The sequence below is a fragment of the Oncorhynchus nerka genome, linkage group LG26 (assembly GCF_034236695.1).
Source record: "Oncorhynchus nerka isolate Pitt River linkage group LG26, Oner_Uvic_2.0, whole genome shotgun sequence".
NCBI classification, from domain to species: domain Eukaryota; kingdom Metazoa; phylum Chordata; class Actinopteri; order Salmoniformes; family Salmonidae; genus Oncorhynchus; species Oncorhynchus nerka.
The window spans coordinates 6,694,707-6,716,771 of NC_088421.1; the positions used below are offsets into that span (position 1 = coordinate 6,694,707).

General features: G+C 40.0%; 1 protein-coding gene and 1 non-coding gene across 2 annotated transcripts in view; both read left to right on the forward strand.

The window, feature by feature from the left end:
• LOC115110132 (sodium channel protein type 4 subunit alpha B-like) overlaps positions 1 to 19,048 on the forward strand; it is a 39,491-nt gene extending 20,443 nt beyond the window's left edge. The window contains exons 12-26 of the mRNA XM_065010031.1: positions 2,147 to 2,249; positions 2,712 to 2,950; positions 4,590 to 4,763; positions 7,438 to 7,794; positions 8,582 to 9,031; positions 11,219 to 11,327; positions 11,890 to 12,044; positions 12,132 to 12,305; positions 12,467 to 12,589; positions 12,847 to 13,128; positions 13,408 to 13,461; positions 13,561 to 13,698; positions 13,847 to 13,951; positions 14,338 to 14,608; positions 14,742 to 19,048. Of these exons, the coding sequence (XP_064866103.1) occupies positions 2,147 to 2,249; positions 2,712 to 2,950; positions 4,590 to 4,763; positions 7,438 to 7,794; positions 8,582 to 9,031; positions 11,219 to 11,327; positions 11,890 to 12,044; positions 12,132 to 12,305; positions 12,467 to 12,589; positions 12,847 to 13,128; positions 13,408 to 13,461; positions 13,561 to 13,698; positions 13,847 to 13,951; positions 14,338 to 14,608; positions 14,742 to 16,015 (4,008 nt within the window). The 3' untranslated portion in view covers positions 16,016 to 19,048. The remainder of the gene's footprint in view (positions 1 to 2,146; positions 2,250 to 2,711; positions 2,951 to 4,589; positions 4,764 to 7,437; positions 7,795 to 8,581; positions 9,032 to 11,218; positions 11,328 to 11,889; positions 12,045 to 12,131; positions 12,306 to 12,466; positions 12,590 to 12,846; positions 13,129 to 13,407; positions 13,462 to 13,560; positions 13,699 to 13,846; positions 13,952 to 14,337; positions 14,609 to 14,741) is intronic.
• LOC115110952 (U7 small nuclear RNA) lies at positions 10,149 to 10,203 on the forward strand. The gene has a single exon (XR_003860712.1). It is a non-coding gene; the product is annotated as a U7 small nuclear RNA (small nuclear RNA).
• Positions 19,049 to 22,065: the final 3,017 nt, after the last annotated feature.

The following is a 22,065-nucleotide window of genomic DNA, read 5'->3' on the forward strand; positions in this document are numbered from 1 at the left end:
GCGCTTTGAAACAATTAATTGCTCTCTTTGATCAGATGATGGTTGAAAGAGTAAGATTTAGATAGTCGATTCAACTCTAGATTAAAATGTCTGACGAACTGGATAAATACAAAAAGGTCCTAGTAATCATTCTAAGTGTTAATTTGCAGATTACTTCTCATGTTGGTCGTTCTCGTCCTTAGTTTGCTTGATTCTGGTCAGTGATTGACTGATTATTTTGCTGGCAGTCAGACGTTACAGTCCAGTAGAACATCTAAGAAAGAGAAAGATGAAAGGCAGATCAAGAGGTTGCTGATGATGAGGTATGTACTTCCTCCAGCCTTGATAAGTAGGCGAGTCTTCAAAGGACTCCAATGGAGGCATCATGGTCAGAGCCAACGCCAATAAGGTCCTGGCAGACCAGGAGGTGAGCCGCATGGCTCAGATGGGTTGCTGTGCTCTTGATGTTATGACCTTTTTCACACTAATGTGCCGACCTGAAACAAACTGTGCTGGCTAGGATATTGTTTATTCATATTGTTTATTCCTTTTCAGGATAGTTTCAGCAACTACGATGAATGCATAAGCAATGAATGAATGCATAACCTACTCAGTACAGCTTGGATTGGTTAGGCTCGGTTTGTCTCTGAAAAAGTGGGCTGCTGGCCCACTTAGACCGCTGCACGCACTGCATCGCAGTGCTAGAGGCATCACTACAGACCCGGGTTCGATACCGGGCTGTATCACAACTGGCCGTGTCCCATAGGGCGGCCCAGTTCCATCTGGGTTAGGGGAGGGTTTGGCCAGGGGGGCTTTACTTGGCTCATTGCGCTCTAGTGACTCCTTGTGGCAGGCTGGGCGACTGCAGGCTGATCTCAGTCATCAGGTAAACAGTCTTTCCTCCGACATATTGATGTGGCTGGCTGGCTTCTAGGTTAAGCGGTCGAGTGTTAAGAAGCGCGGTTTGGCGGGTCATGTTTCAGAGGACGCATTACTTGACCTTTGCCTCCCGAGCACGTTAGGGAGTTGCAGCGATGAGAAAAGATTGTGGAGAAAATAAGGGGGTTATCTTCTCTAGGGTAGGGGGCAGCATTTGGAATTTTGGATGAAAAGCATGCCCAAATTAAACTGCCTTCTACTCAGGCCCAGAAGATAGGATATGCATATAATTGGTAAATTTAGATAGAAAACGCTCTAAAGTTTCCAACACTGTTAAAATAGTGTCAGTGACAGAACTGATTTGGCAGGCGAAAACCTGAGATAAATCCATTCAGGAAGTAGGATTTTTTTGTTTTGTTGTGGTTTTCTATTCAATGCCATTACAGTGTCCATTGACTTAGGACTCAAATTGCAGTTCCTATGCCTTCCACTAGATGTCAACAGTCTTTAGAAATGGTTTCAGAAAATGAGGGAGTAAGAGCAGTCTGAATGAGTGGACCCTGCCGTGTCACAGAGCTTTTTCATGTGCGCGACCGAGAGAGTTCCTTTCTTGTTTACCTTTTATATTGACGACGTTATTGTCCGGTTGAAATATTATTGATTATTTCGGCTAAAAACAACCTGAGGATTGATTGTGAACATCGTTTGAAATGTTTCTATGAACTTTACGGATACTATTTGGATTTTTTTGTCTGCCTGTTGTGACTGCGTTTGAGCCTGTGGATTACTGAAGAAAACGCGCAAACAAAAGTGAGGTTTTTGGATATAAGGAGACTTTGTCGAACAAAAGGAACAGTTATTGAATAAATGAATGTCTTCTGAGTGCAAACATATGAAGATCATCAAAGGTAAGTGATTACTTTTATCTCTATTTCTGACTTGTGTAACTCTTCTACTTGGCTGGTTACTGTTTGTAATGATTTGTCTGGTGGGCTATGTTCTCAAATAATCGTAAGTTGTGCTTTCGCCGTAAAGCTTTTTTAAAATCTGACACCGTTGTTGGATTCACAAGAAAGTAATCTTTAAACCTATGTGAAATAGTTGTATCTTTTCTGAATTATTATAATGAGAATTTCTGTATTTGAATTTGGGGCTCTGCAATCTCACTGGATGTTGGCCAGGTGGGACGCCACATACCCTAGAGAGGTAAACAAAACATTTTTTTAAGTGTGTTGCTATGCGCCTGGTGATGTTTGTCTTTGTTCTACTGTCTGCTGTTGTGTTGAAGATGGCCAGTAGACCCAAGGGGAGTAAGGACCAGCTGGAAGTAGCAGGCCTTCAGAAGAAGACACCCAGTTCACCCAGTGTCTACAGCCAAGATGCCATGGACGGTAACTGTCACAAATCGCAATGGATCTGTATACGAGAAATGAAATGTCCTAAGGAATCCATGTGTGGGACTGGAATGTGATGTATAGGACTGTTATTGCGATATCCACCCATACCTGTGTTCTAATTGGCTCCTGTTTTAGAGCAAGGGCTTATTTTATATCCTTTTATGAGTTATGCAGTTTCATCATCAAAGTTTCCCATCTAATGCACTGATGATGTACTGTTTCAGCTGCTTCAGCAATAAGACCAACAACCCACAGTCTTACACGTTTGAACTTTAGGTGCTCAAGACAAGTAATACTTTTCAAGACCTACATAGACTTTAATAATACTTTTGAACTTTAAGTGCTGCAAACAATGAATAAAGGTTGAAAACAAATCAGGGTCATGTACAAAATAACAAAAACTCACAAAATGTACTCTGATGTTAACACCTTCCTCCTTTACCCTCATTTCAACAGATTTGGAGGAGGAACTGAGGCCTTGTCCTCCTTGCTGGTACAAGTGTTCAGACGTCTTCCTGAAATGGAACTGCTGTGTGCCCTGGGTGACTTTCAAGAAGTGGGTGTACTTCATAGTGATGGACCCATTCATGGACTTGGTCATCACCATCTGCATTGTACTCAACATCATGTTCTTGGCCATGGAGCACTACCCCATGACAATGGAGTTTGAAGAAGTGCTGAGTGTGGGGAACTTGGTGAGTTAACTTCCTTAATGATGCTCTTCCACTTTACTTCTTCTCTTGCCATGATAGCGGTACCTTAGCTTTTTATGGCTGCAGGGGCAGTATTGAAAAGCTTGGATGAAAAGGTGCCCATATCAAACGGTCTGCTCCTCAGTCATAGTTGCTAATATTTGCATATTATTATTAGTACTGGATAGAAAACACAAGTTTCTAAAACTGTTTGAATGATGTCTGTGAGTATAACATAACTCATATTGGCAGGCAAAATCCTGAGTTGAAATCAAAACAGGAAGTCAGAAATCTGAGCTTTTATGTATTCACCAAAATGAGTCCCCAATGAAATCCACTTGAGATATGAATGATTTTGCACTGCCTAGGGGTTCCACTAGATGTCAACCACCAATAGAAATTATAATGAGGCTTCTATGTTGTTGTGGGAGTGAATGAGAGCAGAATATATCAGATGTCCATCAAGCAGCCATTTTATGATCCCACTTTGTCCTCATGGTAGTTACTTGCGTTCCATTGCTCACGAAGACAAGAAAGAATACTCCGGTTGGAACTTTATTGAAGCTATATGTTAAAAACATCCTAATGATTGATTCTGTACTTAGTTTGAAATGTTTCTTCGACCGATAATATCACTTTTTTAAATTTTTGTCCAATATAACGCTGACCAGAATTAGCTTTTGGATATGTATACCAAACGCTCTAACAAAAGAAGGTATTTGGACATAAATAATGGACATTTTCGAACAAAACAAACATTTATTGTGGACCTGGGATTCCTGGAGTGCTTTCTGATGTAGATCATCAAAGGTAAGGGAATATTTATCATGTAATTTCTTGTTTATGTTGACGCCATCTTTGCGGCTGTGGTGTTTTTAAATTGAGCGCCGTCTCAGATTATTGCATGTATTCTTTTTCCGTAAAGTTTTTTTGAAATCTGACACAGCGGTTGCATTAAGGAGAGGTATATCCTTAATTCCATGTGTATAACTATATTATCATCTACATTTATGTTGAGTATTTCTGTTGAATGATTTGGCTATGCAAAATCACTTGATGTTTTTGGAACTAGTGAATCTAACGCGCCAATGTGAAATCAGATTTTTAAAAATATAAATATGAACTTTATCAAACAAAACATGCATGTATTGTGTAACATGAAGTCCTATGAGTGTCATCTGATGAAGATAATTCAAGGTTTGTGATTAATTTGATCTTTATTTCAGCTTTTTGTGAATGCTATATTTTGCTGGAAAATGGCTGTGCTTATTGTGGTTTGGTGGAGACCTAACATAATCGTTTGTAGTGCTTTCGCTGAAAAGCCTATTTGAAATCGGACACTTTGGTGGGATTAACAACGAGAAAATCTTTAAAATGATATAAGACACGTGTGTTTTAGGAATTGTAATTATGAGATTTCTGTGGTTTGAATTTGGCGCCCTCTATTTTCACTGGTAGTTGTCATATCGATCCCGGTATCGGGACTGCAGCCATAACAGGTTAAAAATTCTCTCTCTCAAAATGATCATGTTAAAAATGCAGGTTTACAGTGCAAGCAGAAACCATGAGAATCTATATATCTACACACGGCACAGTTTTCAATAGAATTCACTAGGCCCCGCCTCTCTCATCTCTTGTATAGGTCTTCGTAGGAATCTTCACAGCAGAGATGGTGCTGAAGCTCATCGCCATGGATCCGCACTACTACTTCCAGGTCGGGGGGAACATCTTCGACAGCATCATTGTGGCAACCAGCCTGATGGAGCTGTGCCTGGCCGACGTCGAGGGTCTTGCCGTGCTTCGCATCTTCCGTCTGGTGAGGGTCCCTCCACCCACAATTTAGATCATACTCTCTGTGTAACTGTGCAGTGAGAATCAATCACGATCGATCAATACATGTTCATAAACTAGTTACAGGGTTGAAAACTACTGGGTAATTTACCAAAGTTACCAGAATCTTCTGTAATTTGGGTAATTAGCAGGTCATCTATGGCAATCTGTGGTAACTTCGGTCATTTATACTTGAAGAACTTGTATATTATGTATTCATATTATTCATTTTGTATATCTGTGTCCATATTGTCCTTGAGTTTCTAGTGGATAGACTATATGGTTTAATAGAAAATAGCCTAATGAAAGAAGCATCTAATCAACAATGGCATTATTTTTTTATCAACTCTTCCAACTATTGACAATTTTTCACATCTGTCATCAGTTTGACTCTACAACATTTATGATAAAGACATTGTAAAACACTATGTATTGACATGGCCAAATAAATAGGTGTGAAAATCTTTTTTAAACATACATTTGAAGTCGGAAGTTTACATACACTTAAGTTGGAGTCATTAAAACTTTCAACCACTCCAGAAATTTCTTGTTAGCAAACTATAGTTTTGGCAAGTCAGTTTAGCTCATCTACTTTGTGCATGACACAAGTCATTTTCCCAACAATTGTTTACAGATTATTTAACTTATAATTCACTGTATCACAATTCCAGTGGGTCAGAAGTTTACATACTGGCTGTGCCTTTAAACCGCTTGAAAAATTCCAGAAAATTATGTCATGGCTTTAGAAGCTTCGGACAGGCTCATTTACATAATTTGAGTCAATTGGAGGTGTACCTTTGGATGTTTTTCAAGGCCTACCTTCAAACTCAGTGCCTCTTTGCTTGACATCATGGGAAAATCAAAAGAAACCAGCCAAGAACTCCAAATGCCTGAAGGTACCACGTTCATCTGTACAAACAATAGTACGCAAGTATAAACACCATGGGACCACACAGCCATCATACCGCTCATGAAGGAGGCACATTCATGCTCCTAGAGATGACTTTGGACATACTTTGGTGCGAAAAGTGCACATCAATCCAAGAAGAACAGCAAAGGATCTTGTGAAGATGCTGGAGGAAACAGGTCCAAAAGTATTTATACCCACAGTAAAACGAGTCCTATAATCGACATAACCTGAAAGGCCGCTCAGCAAGGAAGAAGTCACTGCTCCAAAACCGCCATAAAAAAGCCAGACTATTGTTTGCAACTGCACATGGGGACAAAGATCTTACTTTTTGTAGAAATGTCCTCTGGTCTGATGAAACAAAAATATAACTGTTTGGCCATAATGACCATCGTTATGTTTGGAGGAAAAAGAGGGAGGCTTGCTAGCCGAATAACACCATCCCAACCGTGAAGCACGGGGGTGGCAGCATCATGTTGTGGTGGTGCTTGCTGCAGGAGGGACTGGTGCACGTCACAAAATAGATGGCATCATGAGGGAGGAAAATTATGTGGATATATTGAAACAATCAAGACATCAGTCAGGAAGTTAAAGCTTGGTCCAAATGGACAATGACCCCAAGCATACTTCCAAAGTTGTGGCAAAATGGCTTAAGGACAACAAAGTCAAAGTATTGGAGTGGCCATCACAAAGCCCTGACCTCAATGGGCAGAACTGAAAAAGTGTGTGCGAGCAAGGAGGCCTACTAACCTTACTCAGTTACACTAGCTCTGTCAGGAGGAATGGGCCAAAATTCACCCAACTTATTGGGGGAAGATTGTGGAAGGCTACCTGAAACATTTGACCCAAGTTAAACAATTGAAAGGCAATGCTACCAAATACTAATTGAGTGTATGTAAACGTCTGACCCACTGGGAATGTAATGAAAGAAATAAAAGCTGAAATAAATAATTCTGTTGGACATACTGCCAAATTCTCTAAAACGACATCGGAAGTGGTTTATGGTAGAGAAATTAACATTAAATTCTCTGGCAACAGCTCTGGTGGACATTCCTGCAGTCAGCATGCCAATTGCATGCTCCTTGAAAACTTGAGACATCTGTGGCGTTGTGTGACAAAAGTGCACATTTTAGAGTGGCCTTTTATTTTACCCAGCCCCAGGGTCACCTGTGTAATGATCATGCTGTTTAATCAGCTTCTTGATATGCCACACCTGCCAGGTGAATGGATTATCTTGGCAAAGGAGTAATGCTTTCTAAAAGGGATGTAAACAAGTCTGGGCATAAAATCTGAGCGAAATTAGCTTTTTGTACTTTATGGAATATTTCTGGGATCTTATTTAATCTCATGAAACATGGAACCAGCACTACATGTTGCGTTTATACTTTTGTTCAGTAAATATTTTTTTACATGTGATAAAGCCACACAGAGGGCCATATACAATTCCAGACACCTGTGATAATCTCAAGTACCCCAAAAGATCATTAGATCTTAGATAAATTAGATATCATTAGATTTAAAAAATAATAATAATAATAACTAGAAAGTTACAAAAATATTGGTAGTTTACTGGTAAACTTTAAAAGTTACCAGTAATATACCCTCCTTTTGCAACCCTATGCAAGATAATATCAAGTAAAGTGATACTAACTCTGCAAACCTATTTATTGGGCCAGTGTCCTGGACACAGGAGCAGTTTCTGGGAAATCAGCCCTATGTAACCTTATAATGTCGCTGGTTGTTTTGGGGGCAGATGCGTGTTTTCAAGCAGGCCAAATCCTGGCCCACACTCAACAAGACAATCAAGATCATCGGTAATTCAGTGGGCACCCTAGTTAACATCACTCTGGTTCTGGCCATCATCATCTTCATGTTCGCCGCGGGGGGCATGCAGCTCTTCGGCAAGAGCTACAAAGACTGTGTCTGCAAGATCTCCTTGGACTGCGAGCTGCCCCGCTGGCACATGCATGACTTCTTCCACGCTTTTCTCCTCATCTTCCGGGTGCTGTGCGGAGAGTGGATCGAGACCATGTGGGAATGCATGGAGGTGGCCGGACAGGGCATTTGTCTCGTCTTCTTCATGACGGTCATGGTCATCGGTAAACTAGTGGTGAGTGATGGGCACTGGAGGGTGGGCATTGAACTATTTTGGTGTTTAGTTAGTTAATGGATTATTCAAAAGGTGTAAGACACGTAACATGAAAGATCAGGGAGCGTGTTTGGTGGAGCGCTCCATGCATACAGTGCACATACCACAGATGCAGCTCTTATGTTGCTGTTAGATAATGAGTAGATTATGCCAGCTTCACATTCTTTTGATGGATACCAGGCGGTCCTTCACCGTAAACAAAACTGGTTGTGTTTCCTCTTTGGTTATTCATAGGATGAAGAGAGGAAATAGCTATGCCAGTTTACCAAAAACCTGAAAACAAACAATGTGCCAAAGACAAGCATGGCTTTCTGTCTGAACTCCCGGGAGAATCTCATTGACTAGTAGTGGCATTGAATAGGACACACAGCATTCACTCAATGGAGAGGCTATTATTAGTTCCATGATATGGGCCAGCAGTTCTGACCTTGGGGTGTTTGGGGATCTACTGGGGCAGGTGGCATAGATAAAATAGCAGGGAGCTTACAGGAATCATGGAGGGGGCAGCCTTAAGTCTACTGATGATGTAGCAGGCGTTTGAGGTCATGCAAGTCCAATACCACTGTTAGATACTATTGAGAGGTAAAGTTACATGCTTACTGTCTGACTTTTAGAATACCTTTGACAATATTAACCAGAAGAAATTGACAAATAATAATTTCACTACCCTGGTTCAAGAACATCGGGGACAATAATAACAAATACGATGTGATAAAAAAAAATCCAGTTGTTCTAACTATCCATCCAGGTGTTGAACCTCTTCTTGACCTTTCTGCTGAGCTCGTTCAGCCGTTACAACCTGGCGGCTCCAGAGGAGGACGGGGAGATGAACAACCTGCAGATCGCCACCAGCAGGATTACCAGGGGCATGGACTGGGCCAAGGCATACGTCATCAAGCAGATCTGCATTACCATGGGCAACCAGCCTAAGGAGGATGGAGACGGGGCTGACGGTAATGGGGGTAGTAATGGGGATGTGAACGGCCTCCCAAAGGACAGCTTGGCTTTGAAAAATATAAATTCCAGTGACAACCCAAAGGCTGATTTGGAGCTCAAAATGCTGGACGATGTTAACCCAAGTGGATTTCTTGCAAATGCGAATTTGACCCTGGATGTACCTATTGCCAAAATGGAGTCTGATGATGATGAGGATGACAGCTCTGAAGTGAAAGGAGAAGGCGCAAATGAGGATGCTAAGGTAAGACCTTGGCATTATTGATGAGTAAAACTTGACACAGACATCTGTTCCCACTAGGCACACACTGGTTGAATCGTCATTGTTTCCATGTCAGTTCAATGAAATTACGGTGAACCAACGTGGAATAGATTCTGAATTGGCGTCCATGCCCAGTGGGTTATATTTTGAGCATTCATTACAAACAATATAGAGTAATCAAGACGAAGGCTTCATACTGACAAGAGAAATAACCGATATACAAGCACATACATGCACTTCATATGTTGTTATCATTTGCAATATTATTAGTACTAGTATTATTCTATTCAGTATCAGTGTTATTGTAATGCTGATAAGATAAATAACCTTTTCCTTTTGGTACATTTTATGGGATTTCTTATAGTCGTGGCCAAATAACTTAAGCAAACTACAATATTTTAATTCCGCAGTGACAATCAAAATAAATCTGTCTGCTGCTGACATGCAGGGTAGACTACCCACATAAAATATATAATACAGTATTTAGTATTTTGATAGCGTTCTCGTAATCTTCACAGAGGATAGCCTAGTGGTTAGAGCGTTGGACTACTAACCGAAAGGTTGCAAGTTCATATCCCCGAGATGACAAGGTACAAATCTGTCGTTCTGCCCCTGAACAGGCAGTTAACCCACTGTTCCTAGGCCGTCATAGAAAATAAGAATTTGTTCTTAACTGACTTGCCTAGTTAAATAGAGGTAAAATAAAAATAAAAATGTATTATACTGTGGAATACTATACTACACACTGTAGTATCCCTTGATCATGTGTAGTACTTACTATAGAATGGTGTAGCATACTGTAGAATACTATAGTAAATACTACAATATTATCCACCAAAAAGCACAATAGTAAATACTACAGTAATGTCTGCAAAAACACCACATTTTTTAAAACTATTGTAAATACTACAGTATTCCATTTGCAATTACCCGGCCCATTCCCCTCCCCCATATCCCAATTTGTGCCAAATGAGAAACCTACATGCCAAGTATAGATCATATAGATCATACATTGTGTTCCCTATAAGTTATAGAAAAGAGGAGGAGCTCTGAACTATCCGTTCAGACCCCAGTCCTACCGACCTACCTACATGTTATTGAAAATTTGCACTTTTAGTATTTCTCCAGTAGGTTTCCTCAAGGAGAAAGCCTTCAATTCTATGTCAAAGATATTGCAACTAAAACACTACAGTAAATACTACAGTATAATACAATCTGCAAAAACACTACTTTAATTATTATACACTACAGTTTTCTTAAACTATATTAATTATACTACAGATAACTACAGTAAATACTATAGTATTCAATGTATTGTTTTTGCAGACTTTAGTCAGGGCTCTCGAGTGGCGCAGCAGTTTAAGGCACTGCATCTCAGGGCAAGTGGTGTCACTAGAGTCCCTGGTTCAAATCCAGGCTGTATCACATCTGGCTGTTATCGGGAGTCCCATACGGCAGTGTACAATTGGCCCAGCGTCACCAGGCTTTAGTTGGTGTAGGTGTAACCAATGTGAAATGGCTAGCTAGTATGCAGGGTGCGCCTAATAGTGTTTCAATCAGTGATGTCACTCGCTCTGAGACCTTGAAGTAGTTGTTCCTCTTGCTCTGCAACGGCTGCACAAACTCCTAAAGGAAACACTTCAGGCCACTCGCAGTTAACATATAACATTATTGAATTACAATTTATATTTACGTTCTTCTGTGCAGGGGTTGAATAATATTTTGGAGCTGACATGTTTACAAACTTTAAAGAGACTGTAGGGCAACAGTTGCTATGTCCTACTTCTTTCCCACAGTGTGTTTACTATTTAATATAATGTGACAAGCGGCACTGTATGTGAAAGAGATACCATATGAATATGTGACTGGGCAAAGAGTTATTGGCACATAGGTAACTTAAATCATTCCTCCTCTTACTAACCTATATAATGTTGTGCTGTTTCCCAGGAATATCTGCTCCAAACAGTGACTAAATAAAGGTCATAGTAAATTGATGATATGACATTTCATATCTCTCAAACCAACCCAGATTAAACTCTGAGTTCAAGATACAATTTAATTAAAGGGATAGTTCTCATTTTGTTTTTTTTGTGTGTTTTTTCTACCTGTAAAATTAGCTACAAATGGGATATCCCAGATGATCTAATACAGATGTCTCTCTCACTACAGCGAAGGAAACCTATTGCACAGGACAATGCCTCTTTGATCTGCAGGACAAGTGTGGAAGTGAAGAAAGAAGAGGCAAACCCCACCAGCCCTGAGAACTGCTGGACTGCGAGTAAGAGGATCTCCCTCTTTCAGGCTTGATGCTGTAACTCCATGGGAGTCAATATACACAAAACAAAAACTATAAATGCAACATGTTGGTCCCATGTTCCATGAGCTGAAATAAAAGATCCCACAAATATAACTCAGTAAAATCTTTGAAATTGTTGCATGTTGCATTTCTATTTTTGTTCAGAATACTGTAGTTAACCTACATCAGCCTCCAATGATTTACTTAGTTGTTCAGGGGGAGAGAGGGAGGGAGAGCAGGGATCGCTTACATAGTGTAGTTTTGATTGAGTCATGTTGCGTTTCCCTGGCTGATAAGACAATGACTATACTGCCTATTTAAGTGGAGGTTCCCTGTATGGTTCAAATGGTAGAATACATTTTAAGTGAACATGAATTCATTAGCACCCCTCTCATCTCCATGAATGAGCGTTATTTTTTCACCTGCATTGATTGTACTTCTGAAATGCCTGACTTGACAAATGTGGACCGTACTGGTAGATGGGGTGCGAGGGATGTTTTGCCTAATCTTACACATATGTTCTCCTTCCTCAAATCTCTGATAGCATGTATTGGACGATGCCCTTGCCTTGATTGTGACATCACCACAGGGAAAGGAAAAACTTGGTGGAACTTCAGGAAGACATGCATCCTCATTGTGGAGCACAACTACTTTCAGTCCTTTATCATCTTCATGATCCTGATGAGTAGTGGAGCTTTGGTGAGATGCCTTCTTTCAGTGCAATGCGGACACCGACATATGGTGTTTTGAACAGCTGTCCGTGATATTTTGCTCAATTCTTCGCAGGCTTTTGAAGACGTACACATTGAACAGCGCAGGACCATAAAAGTCATCCTGGAATATGCTGATCAAGTCTTCACCTACGTGTTCATTATTGAGATGCTCTTGAAGTGGGTGGCTTACGGATTCCAGGCCTACTTCACAAATGCATGGTGCTGGCTGGACTTCCTCATTGTGAATGTAAGGCAAAGTAATAGCCCGTGCCCATCTGGGTAGTGCATCCTAGTCATATTTTATATTTTCAACAATTAGAAGTAATATTTCATCAATATAAATGATCAAAATGTCAGTTCCTTTGAGAAAGCTAATCTTCACATGTTGTCATCACATCTCAAATCTAGGTGTCTATGATTAGTTTAACGGCTAACATCCTGGGCTACGCTGGACTTGGGTCAATCCAATCTCTTCGAAAGTTACGGGCTTTGCGGCCCCTCCGCGCCCTGTCCAGATTTGAGGGAATGAAGGTGAGTCTTTTACAAGTCGAGAAAACTGAAATAAGAGAAGTGGTGTATTTGATGAGTCCCGAACATGTAAATCTGTGGCCTTAGAAATTAAATGCATTTGTTGATACATTTTAAAGATCTGATCAACAATGCAAAGAGTATTTCACTCCAATTAGTCTCAGCAGTTCAACATTCAACATCCTGTACAAGCTCTGCTTTTACTAGAGATTTGATTGGCAGGTTCTCTCAAATTTGGGCACATCATTTCCTTTCCACAGGTGGTGGTGAACGCTCTGGTGGGGGCCATTCCTTCCATTGTCAATGTGCTTCTAGTGTGCGCCACCTTCTGGCTCATCTTCAACATCATTGGAGTCAACCTGTTTGCTGGGAAGTACTACTACTGCTTCAATACCACGTCTGGGGAGATGTTCTCCGCTGACGTTGTGAACAACAAGACCGAATGCGTCCAACTAATAGAGGATAATGCCGACGTGCGCTGGATGAACTCAAAGATCAACTTTGACAACGTGGCCATGGGCTACCTTTCCCTCCTGCAAGTAGTGAGTTTCAATACAGGTTGCTTACTAATCATATAGCCTACTACTCAATCAAATCAATCAAATGTATTTATAAAGCCCTTCTTACATCAGCTGATGTCACAAAGTGCTGTACAGAAACCCAGCCAAAACCCCCAAACAGCAAGCAATGCAGGTGTTGAAGCTCTGTTGTATAGTTGAAGTTGTTTAAAGTGGTAATGTATGCCTACTGTAATGTATGCCTACTGAAACAGCCTACTGTTTCTTACAGCATACATTTTTTTCATTTTTTTTTTCTCTCAGGCAACATTTAAAGGATGGCTGGGTATAATGTATGGCGCTGTGGATTCACGTATTGTAAGACAATTCCTCAATACTGTAATAACATTTATACACTTTGAAATGAGTATGAAAACAACCTAATTTCTTATGATTTGATCCCCTCTTGTCAACAAGGTGGGAGACCAACCCATGTATGAGGATAATGTTTACATGTACATCTACTTTGTCATGTTCACCATCTTTGGGACCTTCGTCATGCTGAATCTCTTCATTGGTGTCATTATCGACAACGTCAACCAGCAAAAAAAGAAGATAAGTAGCCTTCCTACAGCATAATATCACAAAATAGCAAACACAGCATGCAAGCCTTTCTAAAACATTATCACGACAATACAATACACATGTAAATTACAAGGATTTTAGATGACATGCACATGAAAATAACTGTATGTCTCTATACTTTGGAGGGAAAAATATTTTCATGACAGAGGAACAGAATAAATACTACAATGCCATGAAAAAGCTTGGTTCCAAGAAGCTACAGAAACCCATTCCTAGACCCAAGGTAAGCACCTGCTTGACTTACTGGCAAATTGCCTAAAGATGTAGAACAAAAGAGTGTGTATTCCATACCATCTACTCTAAATGCTATACCAGCCCTTACACATCAGTTAAGTGACAGTGTTCTTAGTTCAAATAGAAGTGTATCATCACCAACCTTTAAGAAGAACATTTTAAGTTAAATACGGACCCCTCAATGAGAAGGTATTGGCCAGGCTTGATCACTATCTGCTCTTGTCCGCTTCTGTTCCTCCCCTATGAAGATAACTTTCCCTCCAAAATATAGAGACATACTGTTATTTTCATGTGCATGTCATTAACCTAACATACCTCTAATTCACTCTGTTTTGTCCTATCTTTCTCTTGGTCTCTATTGATTGACGGTTGAAGAACAAATTCGCAGGCATTATTTATGACCTGATCACCCAACCATTCTTCGAGATCTTCATTGCTGTGCTGATCTGCCTCAGCATGGTAACGATGATGGTGGACACGGATGACCAGAGCGAGGAGAAGGATAGCATCCTCTTCTTCATCAACCTGGTGTTTATCTTCATCTTCATCGCAGAGTGTATCCTCAAGTTGATCGGATTGCGGCAATATTATTTTACCGTCGGAATGAACATTTTAGATTTTGTCGTCGTCGTTCTCTCCATCCTTGGTGAATATGAAGAAAAGACTGTATACATTAGTCGTGTAGCTACAGAATTCTTAATTTTTTCTGAAATGAAACATGATTGAAGAACATAGTAATAAGAATGAAAACTGAATTATTATTATTTTTTCCATTCCAGGTTTACTGCTGGCGGACGTCATAGAGAAGTATTTTGTCTCACCTACCCTTTTCCGTGTCGTAAGACTGGCCAGGATTGGTCGAGTTCTGAGACTCATTCGAGGAGCTCAAGGCATCCGGACACTGTTGTTTTCCCTGAGGATGTCACTTCCAGCTATCTTCAACATTGGGCTCCTGTTCTTCCTCATCATGTTTATCTTCGCCATTTTTGGAATGTCCAACTTTGCGTATGTCAAAAAGGAGGTCGGAATAGACGATATGATCAATTTTGAAACTTTTGGCAACAGTATCATTTGTCTGTTCATGATCGCAACCTTAGTCGGTTGGGACAGTGTCCTCTCACCCATGATGAGTAGTACACCTCCGAACTGTGACCCGTACATTGAAAATCCAGGCACAGATGTAAGAGGCAACTGCAGCAGCCTTGGTTGGGGAATTCTTTTTATCTGCAGCTACATCATCATGTGTTTCTTTCTTGTGGTCAACATGTACATTGCCGTTATTCTCGAGAACTTCAATGTTGTCATCGAGGAGAGCGGCAACCCGCTGTGTGAGGAAGACTTTGAGATGTTCTACGAGACCTGGGAGAAGTTTGACCCTGGCGCGTCACAATTCATCGCCTACGACATTTTGTCAGAGTTCTGTGACACGCTTAAAGACCCGCTCAGGATCCCCAAACCCAACGCAATCAAGCTGATCACCATGGACCTTCCCATTGTCCCTGGGGATAAGATCCACTGTCTGGACATCCTGCTGGCGCTGACCACAGAGGTGCTGGGAGAATCAGGGGAGATGGATGCCATGAAGGAGAGCATGGAGGAGAAGTTCATGGCCAAAAACCCCTTTAAAGTGTCATTCAAGCCAATCACCACCACCCTGAGGCGAAAGCAGGACGAGGTAGCAGCTGTTGTTATTCAGAGAGCCTATTGTAAGCATCTGCTGAGAAGTTCGATGAAACTCGCTTCCCACAAGTACCATGAGAAGAAAGAGTTAACCAAGGAGGACGAAGCGCCACCAGAGCAGGAAGGAATGATTGCCATCAGAATGAGCAAACTGTATGAAAGCCAACAATCACTCGGAGTGGATGAAACCGTTGTAGATATGGATTCTCGTGTAAAACGGGAGAGAAAAGAACTGACAGCGACACAACCTCCTGTGGTGACTACTGAAACGCCGCTGCCTGTGGAGCTTCAGAACGAGGTCATCTCGCACTCTGCCCCCTTTGTCATCCCGGCCTCAACCCATAACTCACAGCTGAAAGAGTCCCATGTTTGAATAGCTAGTGCAACCAATGGATAAACACTTCATCATCATGGTCTTCTGCCTTTGACGATGAGACCGCTTCTTCATCTCCAAAGTCCAACTTTGGTATGTTTGGCTTGGGTCTGAGTTTCTTGCTAACTAAGTCTTTGAGGGACACATTGAGCCCACCCCACTGAATCTAAGCGATTGCATAGAGATGCTGGTATAACGAATATAGCAGTCAATGTTAATTGATGTTGATGATAACCTGGAATGTATTGACTGAGAAATAATAGCTATTGTTGGCAAGACAATCACCAAAGCCTGAGTTGAAAGTTTGGGCCCATTTATGGATGCAAGCCCAGTTGTGGTAGCAGACCCCTTGTAATATATAGTTGAGATCATTTGAGAATTAAATAACCTAAGAGATAGTTAGCAATGTATAAGATAATAATAAGTGAATTAAACTCCATCTCACAAGTGAGTAGGGACCTGACTCCTATGGTTTTACTCTTAACACAAAAACATACTTTCAGTCCCCTGAAAGTAATTTAATAAATATGTTCCTTTTCGTATTTTGTATACCCTTTTTATTCAACTGTTTGTTGGGTTGGCAGGAAGCCTAGTGGTTCGAGCGTTGGACCAGTAACTGAAAGGTTGCTAGATTGAATCCCTGAGCTGACAAGCTAAAAATATGTCGTTCTGCCCCTGAACAAGGCAGTTAAACCACTGTTCCTAGTCTGTCATTGTAATTAAGAATTTGTTCTTAATTTGTTCTTAACTGACTTGCCTAGTTAAATAAATATAACATATTCTACTGCACTTGCAGTATTTAATTGCAATGAAAAAGGCAAGCAATAATCTCATCTGTATCTTCAAAGTTGAAATATGACTTCAAAAACAGGATTCTCAAGAATATTATAGATTTTTCATATGGAATCTGACTTTTGGTACATATGTCATTTTAATCTAAACATGTATGACTTCCCTATAATTTTCCAAATACCAGTACAAATTTTTTTTTAAATATTTTTTATTGAATACAATTCTATTTTGAAGTTATTATTTGTCTGGAGTTTGGTTTGACGTATTCGGCCAACACTTTTGTGTGTTCATTTTTTAAGGTATTAAAGCCAATACTAACACTGGGATTTAGAGTGTATACAAAGTATTTTCTTTTTTTTACCCCAAAAATATTTAGTAACAAATATGACCTGTGCCTTTAACATCTGAAAATGAGGACACTTTAATGAAAAAACAGGTTTAGAATACAGATTTTGAAAGGATTTGCGTTTGCAATTAGGATCGGACACTTTTTCTCCATTTACGCCTAAAATTACATACCCAAATCTAACTGCCTCTAGCTCAGGACCTGAAGCAAGGATATGCATATTCTTGATACCATTTGAAAGGAAACACTTTGAAGTTTGTGGAAATGTGTAAGTAATGTAGGAGCATATAACACATTAGATCTGGTAAAAGATGTAACAAAGAAAAAAACATGCGTTTGTTTTGTATTTTTTGAATTTTTGTATTTTTTTTGTATTTTTTGTACTATCATCTTTGAAATGCCATGATGTATTTTACCAGCCCAGGCGCATTTTAGATTTTGAAAATGTTTTTGTAACTTACACCCTCATGCTAATCACATTAGCCTACATTAGCTCAATCAACCGTTCCACAACACACACACACACACACACACCTATCCCGTAGAGGTTAAATAATTCTGCTGAATAACAACTAATTTTTACACTGTCAGTTTTCTTTTATTGTCGAATTTCTTAATTTTCTGTATATTTTCCTTTGATAATATTTTTAACGAAATTAACTTTCCTTTTGAGTTTTTCTCATTGTAGTAACACAACTAACCTACTGTAGTAACACAAGTACTGTACTAATACAAGTACTACTAACAGTTTTTCGGTTTTTAATCTGCAATTATTTGTGCTATTAAGCAGTATGATGATAGAAATGAATAATGACATATTTTTACAATGTGCTGAAAATGTACTGGTCAGTTTATTGGAACATGGGGCTTGTAACACCAGAGTTGTTGTTTTTGGTTTTCACAAGGGGCACATACCACAGTCACTTCAGATAAAAGCATCAGCTAAAATGGCCATACAAGTCTTAACACAGAAATGTCTTAATCATGGGAATACGGTAGGAAAGCACTTTGAAGCCTTGTTAGGAACGCAGTTTATTCATTAAAAAGTGTGATGTTTTTAACTCATTTTTAATGATACTTTAATATCGATCTCACCTAAATGTGTGTACAGTATCTTACACAATCTATGTCTGGAGAGGCACATTCAATCTCACCTAAATGTGTGTACAGTATCTTACACAATCTATGTCTGGAGAGGCACATTTTACAATTGATACTAATACACTCCGATAAGCACAATCAGGCACACTGCAATTTCTTTGGAAACTTGTGTGAGAAACACATGGATTAATTACACATGCATATGGAACCATGTGTGGAGGACAACTTAGATAACATAAGTAAATTGTTCTATTTATTTCAGGGATTCAATCATTCGAACCAGTTTTTACTTCATTTGAATTAAGGACAAATACTAAGCTAGCAACGGCATACTTTTGTACAAGAGCTTCCATGTTTGTTAAACCAAGTGTGCCTATTTGTAAGTGCTACCTACAACAGCAGTTCATCCAAAGGGAGACTGGTTTGCCTGTAAATCATGTTCTGCGCACTGTGTGAACATTCAAGCGGAGGACCTTGGAATTGTGAAATGGAAATAACATAGATGTCATGCACCATTGTTTACAAAACGAATACTGTGTTAAAGTGATAGAGAAGGACGGTTATATTGCATTTCTTTTACTGAGGCTGAATGTGTGCTGTCAGCGTGGCCTGTAAACATCGTATGTTCACTGGTCAACTGTGGAGGAAGGAGTTTGGAGATTCTTTTTTGGTATTATTGATCTGAATAGTGTTTAATTCATGTAATGATAGACTATAAAGGCAAATACACAGAAGTACATATTATGCTTTACAATTTTACTGTCTAACAATTCTAATAAAAAAAGATAGATGTGTTTGGATGCTCTGCCAGTTGTATTGTTTCACAAGAAGTATTTGATCTTTATGATGTATTTGTTCACAAGCATGCTGTATATGCCATCTGCTGGACAACTGTACAAGCCACAACTTTCCTGCCAAACATGAGTAGCTTTCAAGTATCTCACTTTTACCAGTCACGGCACCTTTGTTCCCAGTTACGATCAATAACAATTTCCAGATGTGACATTTTTCCCCTGGAGTACAAGAGTATACGCAATATCTTTCGCATTTCTGAATTCGGAGATTTAGATTTAGTTCATCTTTCTATTTCTTGTGGGCGGTGCTTAACCAGCAGTCAGATATCTATTTAAACCTTCTATGGTGTTAGGACTTAGTTCCCAGTCCATAAATACTCTCTCACCTTATTATCGTGCCTCAAAGATACCGATTAGATAGTTCTCACAGCCATACCATAGCTTTATCTGTGATGTAAAATACTACAGTATACAGGATATCATGCACTAAATGTCGTAAAATTCCCTCATGCTGCTGTCGGGAAGACCTGAATACAGTATGGTAAAAAGCTAAACAATTTCTTTGTTCAATGATGAATGTATAATTACACTCAAGAGAAAACAGGATTTGTAATTAAACAATGGTAAAACATTTTGTTTGTTTCCTGCCAACGCCATCAATGCAGCACTACGTTTCCGAGAGAAAAAAACAGAGTGCTGTGTTACAGGTGCTGCACTTTTTTTTTGTGTTCACTTCACACAAAAAAACAAGCTGTGCCTTCAGGACATCTCACCCAGCAGGCATATGACTGCCGCAGCAGCCGTACTGTAATCAGAACCCGTTGGGTTTGGAGCAGTTGCCCTCCAATAACCAAGCACAATCCCTCCCCTCTTCCCCAGACACATGCACGAGCGTACACACACACACACAAACACACACACACAAACTCTCTCTTAATCTCTCTCTCTCTGGTTGGGGGGGGGGGCTCTGGCTGGAAGTGTCTGCCGGACTATTCCTCTCCAAGTTCCAAGCATACGGCACAAGTCAGGGGTCATCGGTGTGTAACGACCTTAAGACAGCGAGGATCTGTGTGTTCTACATGTCTCTCTTTAGTTTGCAGGACCAGGAGTGGGATCACGACTATAATGTTACACCCATTCACTTCTCACACTGACTGACCGATCCCTGTTACACATGCCAAGCTTGGCCCTATGACCGACCAGGAAGTCAAGGAGATTAGCTACAGATGTTAGCTACATGCTTGTGATGAACAGAGGGAAGGGACTTGGGTGCGGTGACCATAATAAGCTAAATAGAGGCTCACTCAAATGGTATCACATGACAATTGTCAGCTAATATAACTTACTATCTGATAGTGTCATAAATGTGTTTCAAAATAGAAAAAAAGTTGCAATTATCATGTTATCATTTAATGTAAGGCATCGCTATTACAATATATGCCATGTATAACTGCTCTATAAAGGGTTAGCCTGCTGAACATGCCATTTCTCCAGATCACATCTCACAGCAGCCAGTACAGTACTTGTGTTATGGTATCTATACTTTGATCCAAGTTAAGACGTCCCCATGAGTGTGTTTGTTGTTGTATGTTTACATCCAAGAGGAGCTTTGTCTTACTGGTAATGTGAGAAACTGCAACAGAATCTCAAATAACGGATTACCTACGGAACTGACGGAGAAAGATGGTTCGTTCATGCAATAACCAGCCATTACAGGCTATTGCTGGAAATGCTTGGCTTAAATCCTAACCTCTGAACTTTGTCATTTGGCATATAGAGGACCTGATTTTGTGTTATTGATAACCCAGTCAACTATAACACATGTGGAAAGAAAAAACCTGATTAGGATATATTACAGCAACCAGCTAATTATTCAGGTATGCTAGATTAGGGTTGGAACCAGGTGTAGGTGAAATGTTTTAATAAAACACAAAACCCAGAACACGACACTAACATAAGGCTAAGGATAAGGATAAGACAGATACACAAGAATAGTACCAACTTGTGAGTGAACCTGGGAGAGTGACATACAGTGGGGCAAAAAAAGTATTTAGTCAGCCACCAATTGTGCAAGTTCTCCCACTTAAAAAGATGAGAGAAACCTGTAATTTTCATCATAGGTACACTTCAACTATGACCGACAAAATGAGAAAAAGAATCCAGAAAATCACATTGTAGGATTTTTAATGAATTTATTTGCAAATTAACTTGCACAATTGGTGGCTGACTAAATACTTTTTTGCCCCAATGTATGTGTCTTTCCGTCTTTCATTTTGCTGAGATGTTTTTCCATAACGGGGTCAAATTTTGCCAGTAATTCAACCTCTTTTAAGAAGTTTCCATTATCTGGTTGGAAGAGTTTGTCTGATCAACCCGTGAATGCTAGGTTTCTTTCAGCCAGAGACTGAGTGATACTTATTAAACGTGAAAGGACATCCCGCAATCTCTTTCTTTCAGCCTCCAAAATTGCCTTTTGTATCTGGTCAAGAGTCTGTCCCCTACTTAGGCACAGATCAAGTTCTCTCCACTTAATCATATTGTTTGTGTGTTCAGGACTACCCTTGTGGTGTTTCAGAATGGCGTTGATATTTGACCAGTCATTCACACCTTCCTTTATTATTTTGTAGTCTTTTGTAGAAAAGAGCTTACAGCTAAAATAATAAACTGTGTTGTTTTTGATTGAGTATGAAAGCCAGGTCCTGGTAATCTTTTCCCCATTTGACAGCTGTCTCTGTAATAAACCTGAATGGAAACCTCTTCTAGACTTGTCTTTAGGCTAAGAAAAATCCAGTCCTGGTTTGAATGGACCTCTGCACACTAACTCAGTCCTCATGAAGTATTTTAAGAGCAGCAACTGTTCTGTTGGGGTCTGAGCTACTTGTATCTGATGCTGGCTGTACACCTCTTGTTGAGCTAGTACGTGCTGAGGCTGCCTGTACTTCAACTGGGTCTGTGTTAGTACTTGCTGAAGCTGCCAGTACTGTGTCTGTGTTAGTATTTGCTGAAGCCGGCTGTAC